Source organism: Salvia splendens, chromosome 21 (assembly GCF_004379255.2).
Source record: "Salvia splendens isolate huo1 chromosome 21, SspV2, whole genome shotgun sequence".
Classification (NCBI taxonomy): Eukaryota; Viridiplantae; Streptophyta; class Magnoliopsida; order Lamiales; family Lamiaceae; genus Salvia; species Salvia splendens.
The window spans coordinates 11,949,402-11,961,381 of NC_056052.1; the positions used below are offsets into that span (position 1 = coordinate 11,949,402).

The window sequence follows — 11,980 nt, forward strand, 5'->3', positions numbered from 1 at the left end:
AACTTGATCAAGTGGCAACGACATTTGCTAATTGATCCATCCGGTTCAGTTATCTCTTCCATATAACTTGAATCTAAGAGAAAAAGCCGCGATCGTTAGGCCCGCCATAGACGCCCATTTCGCCAAGTTCTTAGAAGTCATTAGTAAGGTCAACATCAACATACCACTAGTGGAGGCATTGCAACAAATGCCCAACTATGCTAAGTTCATGAAGGATTTGGTCTCTAAAAAGAGAAAGTGGGGGAAGTACAAGACAGTGGGCTTACCAGAGAATTGCAGTGCCATAATTCAGAAGGGATTGTCTGTCAAACACAAGGATCCAGGAAGTTTTACTTTATCATGTGTTTTGGGAAATAATGTAAAAGGTAAAGCATTGTGTGATCTTGGAGCGAGTATTAATTTAATGCCTTTATCTTTTTACAGGAAGCTCAATATTGACAACATCCGCCCCACTCCAATCACCTTGCAAATAGTAGACAGAAGCATAACAACACCAAGAGGGATTGTAGAAGATGTTTTGGTAGGAGTATGAGAATTTATTTTTTCCACTGACTTTGTTGTTTTGGACATGCAGGAGGATAAGAAGGTGTCTTTGATACTTGGAAGACCATTTTTAGCCACCGGGGGAGCCATGATAGATGTACAGAAGGGTGGCTAACATTGCGGATGCATAATGAAAGTATCACCTTTAGCATCTATGATGCTTTGAAATTCCATGGGAAAGAGAGAGCAGAAGGCTATCAAGAGTGTAGCGTCATCCAAATAGTCATAGATTGTGTGGGGGAAGTGGAAGTCACATACCACCAAACTCAGGACCCTTTAGAATGTTGTCTTATAAATTCTTTCACTCATGCTAATGATTCATCTACCTGCGATGCTAATGTGTGTGCTATGATTGCAGAACTCGAGGTCCTTACCGAGAGAATCCTTCAAAAGGGAAACGCATTCTTGCCATTGCGCACCCCCGAAGAAGAAGAAGATATGAAGAAAGCATTGGAAAAACCACGAGGACCGACTAAGGTGAAATTGAAGCCACTCCCAGAACACCTCAAGTACACATTTCTAGGGCAAGACAACACTTAACCCGTTGTCGTGTCCGCTGCCTTGAGTGAAAAAGAATGTGAAAAATTATTATGTGCAATAAACAAGTATAGGTCTGCTATAGGATGGTCTATTGGTGATTTGAAAAGGATTAGCCCAACCACATGCATTGCAGCGCGTGGTTGTTGTTGTCTTGCGTTGCTCGTTTGTGCTTAATTCTTAGGTCCAGAGGATTTACTAGAGCACATGGTCTAGGAGATCATGAACTTTCATAATGCAGTCGTTGTTGCAACAATCTCACCTCAAAACCTCAACCCTCTATACTATTGGTTAGTATAGGGAAGTCGGGATTGAATCCACAAGGATGGAAGGGTCGGAATACATCGAGAGAACTTTTAGAGGGGTTTAGCTGCTGCCACACAACATGAGGGTCGAGTTTTAACTACTAGGCTTGGGAAATGAAATCTAGTCTATTCTAACTACCAGATCTGGAGAATTGAAAGTACGTAAAACTTAAATGCATGCATGATTCGTATCTGAAAGTAACTTGAGAGCATTCACAAAATTCCTGGGTCAAGTAAAAGAGTTAGACACAGACAAAGAAAACGAGAACTCCTAGACATAGAAAAAAGAAAACGCACAGAAAACACAAGAAAAGAAAAACACAGAAGCGCATAAACTGGTATTTTTCTCTAGCAGCCATCCCCACAAATTTAAGGCCAATCCAAGCATTTATAGCCTCAGATTCTTCCCCCTCCCTTCTTCTATCTAGTCCAACTGTCAGTTCGTCAAGATAGCCTAAATTCTTGCCTCTGTTAGGTTCACACGATCACTCATTCCTTACCAGGGACGTAATGATCATTTGCTCTTCATTCTTCCTTACCATTGATGCCTTAAGATTGATGCCACAAAATAGTTCCTTAAGGTCTTTCACTGGGTTGTAATGGGGCTAGGGGTTTACAGTGTTTATTGGCGAGAATCCTAAGGATCTAAGTTCAACAGTATAAGTAAAACATAATGCGGACATGTGAACTTCAGGGACAAAGCTTAGCAACAACTCCCGTATATGATTTTATCCTGACTTCCTTATAGAGATGTTCCTTGGCTTTTTTACCCTTATTTTCCTCACTTCTCTTGGACACAATTTTTTTCTTGCTCGTTTTTTTCTTTTTTTTTTACTTGGGTTAGGTAGAACTGTTCCTGCCCATTTTTTGTTTTCTCTTTTTTTCTTGGGTCTGGTAATATGTTTAGCTTTTTTTCCTGCCCATATCCTAACTTTTTTCTCCGGTCAAGTTACAACTTCCCTTGCCCGTTTATTATTTCTAGCATATTTTTTTCTTTTCTCCTTTTGTTTCTCAATCTGTCTTATACCTCTACCATCGAGCTACTCCATCCCTGCCCTTTTGTTCACATGGCATGAAGGCTAAAGATTCCAATGAATGGATTCATTTTCGTACAGGCCCAAAGAGTTCACTAAGGGGTGCCTTTCCAGTGAGGCAGGTTCGGCAGGTTCGAAAGAATAAAGCTCAAAATGGTTATTGCTATTGCCTTTAGTCCTTACTATTTATGTCATTTCTCCTCTAGCATCAATGGCAGCTTCTCTCAATTTTTAGTGTTTAGTAGAAAGTATTCTACTCTAGGCTTATAACTCACTTTTAGGAGGGCTTCACAGTAAGCTTAAATTTAGGCATTTTCTATCGTCCTTACTTCTCCCAACTGACTTAGATTTAATAAGAAAGAAAGATTCACAAATCAACATGTATTTCCTCTTCAATTACTCTCTCTAAGGGGCTTTCGCTATTTATTATACCAGTAATGCAAAAAAGAACCTAAAAAAAACTAACAACTCTTAGACCTAACAGAATATGTACAAGACTCTAACTGCACTAACTGCTTCCCCTCTCTCACTTCATTTATGCTTGTCCCCAAGAAATCCTTATGAAGTGGAAAGCAGGGCAGTTAGTGGCGATACAAACAGAAAACAGAGTTCAACAAGACATAAACTTCTCACACTTAGACCAAGCGTTGGGCTAAGTGTAAGAAGGCAAAAACTAAACAAAACATGTACAAAACAATCTTCTCACACTTAGGCCAAGTAATGGGCTAAGTGTGAGCAGATACGCAAGAAAACATAGAAAAACAAAACAAACTAGGCATATAAACTTCTCAGACTTAGGCCAAGCTGTGGCGTAAGTGGGAGAGAGCATGAAAAAACGAACAACCTAGCATGCAAACTAAAAAAAACTAAAGCTGAAAAAAAACTAAAACTAAAAAGAAATGACCACCCTTGGTACCCCATATCTAATGAAAATTTTTCCTTAAGGAACCTAGTGACCTCCTTCGCCTTACATGTGGCAGTTTCCTTGGCCTCTATCCACTTCGATACGTAATCTACTGCCAGCAAAATGTAAGAGTTACCATAAGAGGATGGGAATGGACCCATGAAGTCCACCCCCCACACATCAAAAACCTCACAGACGATCACTGGGATCTGGGGCATCTCATCTCGGGTGGAAATTCTCCCATTCTGCTGACACCGATTACAATTCTAGCAGTAGTCATAAGCATCCTTGTTCAATGTCGGCCAATAGAAACCACTGTCTAAAACCTTCCGAGCAGTCTTCCTTGGACCAAAATGCCCACCGCACGCCAATGCATGGCAGTGGTCTAGTACGTCTCTATGCTCCCATTCCGGGATGCATCTCCTGATTACTTGGTCGGACCCCATTCTCCATAGATACGAATCATCCCAGAAATAATACTTGGCCTCACTTCTGATTTTCATCCTCTGGGCCCGTGAAATATCTGGAGTACTGGGCAATTCCCCCGTGACTAAGTAGTTTGCTAGGTCAGCAAACCATGGTTCCACATTCAACGAGTACTTTCCTTTGTCAGAAACTCCAGCTCCAGTCGCGACCATTACCTTATCCCAACAAATGAGGCTTGAGGTTCCCCCTGTGTAGTATAGATGTTCCTCTGGGAACGCGTCTGGTATAGCCTCTTCAGTTTCTCCTTGGAAAATTCTGCTAAGATGATCAGCTACCTTGTTCTCAGTGCCTTTCTTGTCCTTATCTTCCCAATCAAACTCTTGGAGTAGCAACACCCATCGGATCAATCGTGGCTTAGATTCTTTCTTTGTCAGTAGATACTTTAACGTTGCATGATCGGTAAACACGAATACCTTCGAACCCAACAAGTATGGTCGAAATTTCTCAAAGGAATACACGACAGCTAGCATATTTTTTCCATAGTGTCGTAGTTCTTCTGGGGATGATTCAAGGTCTTGGATGCATAGAAAATCACGTAGCTCTTCCCTTCAATTCTTTGACCTAAGACTGCACCGACCGCGAAAATGCTGGCGTCTCACATTACCTCGAAAGGGTAATTCCAATCTGAAGCTCTAATGATAGGGGCTAATACAAGTCTTTCCTTCAGAACTTGGTAGGCCCCTTGACATGCCTCATCAAAGTCCTTGATGAACCTCCGGTAGAATCCAGCATGACTCAAAAATCCCCTTATTCCTTCTGATTCCTAGGGTACGGAAGTTTTGAGATCACATCCACCTTTGCCTTATCCACCTGAATCCCCTTTTCCGAGACCACGTGTCCCATAACAATTTCCTCCTGTACCATGAAGTGGCACTTTTCGAAATTCAGCACTAGATTTTTCTCTCTGCATCTCTGTAATACTAGATCCAAATTGTCTAGGCAAGCTTCTAAAGAATTCCCGTAGACCGTGAAGTCATCCATAAAAATCTCGATACATTCCTCCAATAGGTCTGAGTAAATACTCATCATGCACCTCTGAAAAGTGTCTGGCGCATTGCACAATCCAAAGGGCATCCTCCTATATGCGTACGTCCCAAACGGGCATGTGAATGTTGTTTTTTCCTGATCTTCCGAATTAACATAAATTTGGAAGTATCCACTGTATCCATCCAGAAAATAGAAAAACTACTTACCTGCCAATCTTTCCAACATTTGATCTATGAATGGTAACGGAAAATGGTCCTTCCGCGTAGCCTCATTTAGTTTCCGGTAGTCTATGCACATCCGCCACCCGGTCACTAATCTTGTGGGCACCAATTCATTGTTCTCATTCGTAACCACTTGGATGCCTGACTTCTTAGGTACCATATGGACTGGGCTTACCCACTTGCTGTCTGGAATGGAATATATGATACCCAGCGACAGTAGCTTGAGTACTTCTTTAAGAACTTCCTCTCTCATATTCGGGTTAGCTTCCTTTGTGGGTCTCTGTGAGGTTTGGCTCCATCCTCCAGGCGAATATGGTGCATGCAGAGATCGGGATTGATCCCCACCAGGTCTGATAAAGTCTGTCCTATGGCTGTCTTATTCCTCCTGAGCACTTCCAGTAACTCTTCTTCCTGTCATTTCCAGTGTGTTGACTGCCTCACACCAGCTAGCCACTTCCTTGTCAATGGAGTGACTCAATTCTAAATTTTCCACATGTTCCTGCATCAATTCTGTCTTAAGAAATTCTTGGACCAGGGGGTTAATCACATCTACATCATGCATATTTTCCATATCCAATGGCTTTTTCATAGCCTCATCAATGTTAAAGGTAAACTTCTCTCCATGTATATCTAGACAAATGGTTCCATCAAACACATCAATGATTGTTTTAGCGGTGCGTAGAAATGGTCTTCCTAAAAGCACTCCACTAGACTCAGCAGACTAGTACTCACTCATCTTAATAACATGGAAATCAGCAGGCTACAGAAAATCATGCACCTTAACTATCACGTTTTCTAAAACACCTTCAGGACTGATGCATGACCTATCAGCTAGTTGAATCACCACCTTCGTATCAACCATTCTGACTCCCTCCAGTTTCTTATAAAGTGAAAGCGATAAAACATTTATTGAAGCACCTAGGTCACACATGGCATGCTCAACATTAATGTTCCTAATTGAGATGGAGAGAGTGAACATACCTGGGTCAGTACGCTTAGAAGGCATTCTCCTCTTCTCAATCACTGCCGACACAGTTTCTCCAATCACAATCTTACCGTTGGGTTTGGTCTTCCCAGCGATGAACTCCTTGATAAACTTGCTGAAGATGGGCAACTTTAGAGCTTAGAGAAACGGTAGGTTAATTTCCAGCTTCTCGAAAAATTCCATGAAGTCCGCTGGATCCTCCTTTTTCTTCCTATGTTCACCTCTATGGGGAAAAGGTTTCACTTGCCTTTCATTGTTGCTAACGTGTCTCTTGGAAGATTCTCCAATTTCTCTCCTGACTTCTTCCACCTCCGCTTCAACTCCTGGACCTGAGAAATGTTGATCAGCTGCTCGGGGTATTACTTCCTCTCTGTTTGTACTCTGGTCATCATCCTCTGTTTTGACCTCCCCTGTTTCAGCTTTCCCTGTTCCGGTTTTCACTGTTCCGGTTTCCTTTTCCAGTGGAGTAGGAGTGGACTTCCAATCTTTCTTCACACTTGGACCATCATACTCTCACCCTGATCTCAGGGTTATCTGGCTGATGTTCGCCCTTTCTGGGTTTAACCGGGGCAGGAATTCTTCCTTCGTTCCCATGCATCTCGCTCAAAGATGTCACAATCTGAGAGAGCTGTTTCGCTAACATGTCCATGTTAGGATTGGTATACTGAAAAGCATATTTCGAGCATGTTGCACGGATAGAATTGCTTGTATACAATAAACTCTACAATCCACTTTTAACCCAAGGCGAGAATAATTAATTTTATCGCATTGGTGTTTGCTTATGCATTTATAAGATGCTTCTAAAACATTTAAATGTATAAGAAGCAAATAAGTCTAATTCTTCTGCATAGTAGACTGGTTGTGAACGACGTTCACAGAAGGTGACGCAGTCGGTCCTTTGTAGAAGAGAAATAGAATTTCACAACTCAGATAGGCTTTGGCTACCTATCGTGAAAGGTTGTAGTGTCAGTCCGCATGTTTCCTTACCTTAGGAAATAAATGACACTGGTGTGGTATAGCACTGAAGGATCTAACAGTTGAGATAAGTCTTTCTTGCTATTTACTGAAAGACGAGGTCTCGGTGATTGTTATTTTTTAATCATTGTTGACATAACATTGAGCATACGATATTGATTATGCACTACTTTGATTTATCAAATGGTGCGGATTTTTCACAATCCAAGAATCCCGGTATCTTGGGTAGTGGTGATCAATGTCTAGAGATGCTAGTATTGTTATTGCAATGAATCGTGTGCTGGGTGAGTCCAGTTTGATAATATCCTCAAGAGGTGATCGAAAAAGGTTTTATTATTCAGAAACCCGGCCGGTTGGAATTTATTCCAGAATAATAAATAAAGATTTTGAACTAGACAACTCTTGGAAAAAGATATTAATTAATTAAAGTTAAATAGCATACTTAAATTAATTAATGGATATTTATATCTTAAACACGGGAAATAATAAGTTGAAGAGGTAAAGCCCGGATTACTCGTAATTTGGGATTGGACGGGCAGTCAATATTATTATACTATAGTGGATGATAATAATATTCTATTGGACTTGTATTAAATTGGGGCTCAATTTAATTAGTAAAAGTCCAACAGGTTTGGCCCAAGTCCAACCTCCATGGATCCCTAATCTGGCCCATCATAACTCTATATAAAAGGAGATTAGAAAGGAGATTCAATGACAATTTAAGAGTTAATTTTCGTGCTCCCCTCTGGGAGTGGACGAAAAAATCGGTTTTTGACAAAACTGATATTCTGTCTCCTTTCTAATCAAGTCCTTTTCGATTCTGACAAGCTTTGCCCACCCAAAGGTCATTATCTGAGTTCGGGATACAGATTAGAAGATTCGTGGTTGAGTACAAAGATCATCACGTGGAGAAGGCGCAAGCAATCGTCGATTCTTTGGAGAATCAGATCGGTAATCCTAAACCGTAGAATATCATGAATTAGGATTTTAATTTCTTAAGCATGATTTTTGTGCGTTCTTGTGTGCAATTCAATGTTTAACATGTGAATCAATTAATCCCATAATCGGTCAAATAGATCCATATGTATGATTTATTTGTGAATGCATGACTTCTGTTGTGCAAGGGGCACCAAACCCCAACAGTCCATGGCTGCCTTCTGCTCAGTCTGCACATGTTGAAGCTTATGCACCACGTCATTGTTGGACTGCATATTGTTCTGAATGTGTTGTTGTGAGTTCACCAAATCACTCACTATCTCGTCAATGCTTTTCGGCTGTCTGGAATTCTGTTGGCTGGTATTTGGCCCTTGAGAATGATTTGAGCCTTGTCCCTGATTCGGCCGGAAGTTCCCTGGACCTCCCGTGTTGTGATATTGTTGATTCTGTCCTTGTTGACCTTGATGGTTGGGCTGAGAATTCTGAGTGTTGCTTTTATACTTCCTCTGGTGTGGCGGCACATATGAACTTGCTGGATTATTCTGATTCCTGTTCGCCCAGTTTGGATGATCCTTTAGCTGCTGATTGTCCCAATTGTTTCCCTCCTGATTTCTATTTACCTAATTCGGTTGTCTCTCCTGAGGGTTTGAATAGTTGTTGCTCTGTTGTTGGGGTAGCAGATTGGGATCATTGTCAGACCATCAGAAGATTGGGTGATCCCTCCAGGGAGCATCCCTTTGTCTTCCTGGGTTCCAACTTTCATTAGGATTCCAGCTCCCCATGGCGTTTGCTTGAGCTTGGCCATCGCCCTCGTTCTGCTGACCATAGCATTGGTACACTTCCTCTGGACCTGGCAGCTGTTTAACCAGAATATTTTTCCCTAAGGCAATTGCTCTTCCCTAAGGTAATCAGAATTGCCTTCTCCAACTTATATATCCTTGCATCTATTCGGTCTTCACCTTGTACATTCACCGCCTCTACACTCCGCATCTTAATGATGGTGCGAGGAGAGTCGTAAGCCTTCTTAGCATCGATTAGCCTGCCCAAAATCTCTCGGGCTTCACTTACTCATTTCTTGGTAAAATTTCCCCTGCTCGAAGAGTTTAGTAAATCCTTGGACTCCGGATTCGCCCCTTCATAGAAGATGTTGTCTACCTCTGCTTCGCACATTCGGTTGTTGGGGCATGAATCGAGCAATCCCTTGAAACGCGACCAATACTGACTCAATGCCTCATCATAATCTTGTCGGCATGCCAGAATCTCCTTCTTGATTGAATTCGTCTTGTTCGATGGAAATAAGTAATCTAAGAACAATAGCCTGAAATCCGCCCACGAGCTTATAGAATTTGCCGGCAACCTCAGTAACCATGAGTTCGCCTCTCCCTTCAGTGCGAAAGGTAGAGCACGTAACCTATAATCCTCCTCGATCGAGTTAGGTGGCCTCTTCTGAATGCTACAGAGCTTGCAAAACTCGTGTAGAAACTCGTAGGGACATTCTATCTTACGGCCATAGAAGTGTGGCATGACCCCCAGTACGTTGGTCTTGATGTCTATCAATCTCTGAGCTTGGGTGATCACTATTGCTTGTGTCGGCTCACCATTTAAATGAGCATTAAGCGAGCCGATCTCTAGATCGTTGTCTAGTTCAGCCGCCATTCTGACGGTTCCTTCGTCTGAGTCTGCAGTTGACTCAACTTCTTCCTTAACGGGTGAGACTAGATCGTCGTCACTTTCCGAACTCAGCTGGACTGGATCTCTTGTTGTCAACCAAGATCGGGTAGTAACAGGGGAGACTGTCTTCTTAATTTGCAAACTAGCTTGAGCTTCCCTCCAACCAAATGAGTTGCTCCAGTGTCCTGACCTTGAGCTCTTGCTCATAAACTGAAAAGAAAACGAAAAAAATGAATGAAAACTATGTACGCTAAAAAATCTCTAGATGCAAACATAAATAACTCCATCCATCCCCGGTAACGGCGCCATTTGAAGTGTGTGGTTGTTGTTGTCTTGCGTTGCTCGTTTGTGCTTAATTCTTAGGTCCAGAGGATTCACTAGAGCACAGGATCTAGGAGATCATGAACTTTCCGAATGCAGTCGTTGTTGCAACAACCTCGCCTCAAAACCTCAACCCTCTACACTATTGGTTAGTATAGGGAAGTCGGGATCGAATCCACGAGGATGGAAGGGTCGGAATGCATCGAGAGAACTTTTGGAGGGGTTTGGCTGCTGCCACGCAACATGAGGGTTGAGTTTTAACTACTAGTCCTGGGAAATGAAATCTAGTCTATTCTAACTACCAGATCTGGAGAATTGAAAGTACGTAAAACTTAAAAGCATGCATGATTCGTATCCGAAAGTAACTTGAGAGCATTCACAAAATTCCTGGGTCAAGTAAAAGAGTTTCCTAAATTAACCAAACACAAGGTAAGCAAAAGTAAACAGCAAAACATATTACTCTAATTAGCCACTGACAAAAGCTGTAACTAACAAACTAAAGTAACGCCACTACAACTACCGAGCGATTTCATCTTCTCCAACAAACAAGCACGAAACGAACCAAACAGAGCATGAGAATAGAACATACTTCAGATCGAACGATGAACACTTCAATTAAACTAACAGCTATCAGATCCGAACTATTGGGCTAAGTAAACAAGCAATAACAGGGTTTTCCATGCAGATCCGAACTCACGTATTCCAGATTCAAACGCTTAACATAAATCTAAGCTAGATCTACTAGATTCATCACCAAACAAACTAGATCCACCATTTCCATCATCATCCAACTCCGATTCAATATCAATTCAGAAAATCAACTCCGGTCTACACCGATCTCAACTCCGATCAACAAATCAATTGCGAAAAGCATCCAACTCAGTAAATAGAGCAGTAAACATTAAGATTAAATGAAAACAGAAAATCGGAACTAGATTAAGCATAAGCTGAAACGAGTCACAAAGCAATTGCCGAATTTTCGGCAAGGAAATCGGCAGACAAAAGTACGTGTGAGAAATTGATATTGTTTCTTCACTCCTTCTAGGAGTGGTGTTACACCTTCAACTGAATAAAACCACCAACTAACTACCCCAGATCTCCATTGAACCAAGTGCATGAGTGAGTGAGTGAAAAGTGAGCCGAAAAAAATACCAAGGAAATTCTCTAACTAAGTCTCCCTTTTTTCGTAAGCTTCCTGGTATTTATAGGCATGGCTCAAATCCCTAGGGCAACGGTATTCCTAATTTGATGATTGTGCCCTTGCGGATTTCACTCTTTTCTTCTTCACTTTTCTCCTTTATTCCCTCTGCCCTGGTAATTGTCTTTCATTCCTGGGTCTGGCACATTTTTCACGCACCTGGACTTATAAATGCATGTTAGCACCATAGAAATCATAGAATTTATATATAAAATAGATGCATGAAACGAGCCTTAACCCTATCATGCAAGATGTTGTAAGAAAAGAGGTAATCAAGTTGCTAGATGCAATGCCATATCAGATAGTGAATGAGTGAGTCCCACACAAGTGGTAGTTAAGAAAGGGGGGATGACAGTAGTGCTCGGAAAGGATGGTGAGATGATTGCCACTAGAGTAGCCACGGGTTGGAGAGTTTGCATTGATTATAGGATTTTAAATGCAGCCACTAGGAAAGATCACTTCCCTTTGCCTTTTATTGATCAAATGCTTGATAGATTAGGGGGATATGATTACTACTGTTTCTTGGATGGTTATTCAGGTTATAATCAAATTGCAATTGCTCCCGAGGATCAACATAAGTCTGCATTTACTTGCTCTTATGGGATATATGCTTATAGGAAAATGTCTTTTGGCTTATGTAATGCTCCTGCTACTTTCCAAAGATGCATGATGGTCATTTTTCATGATTTGATTGAGAATGTGATGGAGGTCTTTATGGATGACTTTTTTTGTTTTTGGGAATGATCATTGTCTTGACAATTTGGCTAAGGTTTTGCAGAGATGTGTAGAAACTAACCTTGTTCTTAATTGAGAGAAATGTCACTTCATGGTGAAAGAAGGTATAGTTCTAGGTCACAGAGTGTCTTCTGCATGGATA

The 11,980-nt window shown here is 41.4% G+C and overlaps 1 protein-coding gene across 1 annotated transcript; it reads right to left on the minus strand.

Moving 5' to 3' along the window:
• Positions 1–3,589: 3,589 nt before the first annotated feature.
• Positions 3,590–5,270, minus strand: LOC121784238. Its single transcript, XM_042182400.1, has 4 exons — positions 5,003–5,270; positions 4,671–4,819; positions 4,414–4,572; positions 3,590–4,222 (listed from the first exon to the last, which is right to left on the minus strand). Exons 1-4 carry the CDS (start codon positions 5,268–5,270, stop codon positions 3,590–3,592), a joined length of 1,209 nt encoding a protein of 402 aa, XP_042038334.1.
• Positions 5,271–11,980: the final 6,710 nt, after the last annotated feature.

Excerpts from the sequence above, each read along its gene's own strand:
- LOC121784238 (XM_042182400.1), bottom strand. The coding sequence starts at position 5,270 with ATGAGAGAGGAAGTTCTTAAAGAAGTACTCAAGCTACTGTCGCTGGGT. Across the intron at positions 4,820-5,002 it reads AATGTTGGAAAGATTGGCAG|ACCTATTGGAGGAATGTATC; the intron begins GTAAGTAGTTTT and ends GTATTTACTCAG. Across the intron at positions 4,573-4,670 it reads TCGAAAAGTGCCACTTCATG|GAATCAGAAGGAATAAGGGG; the intron begins GTACAGGAGGAA and ends TCCGTACCCTAG.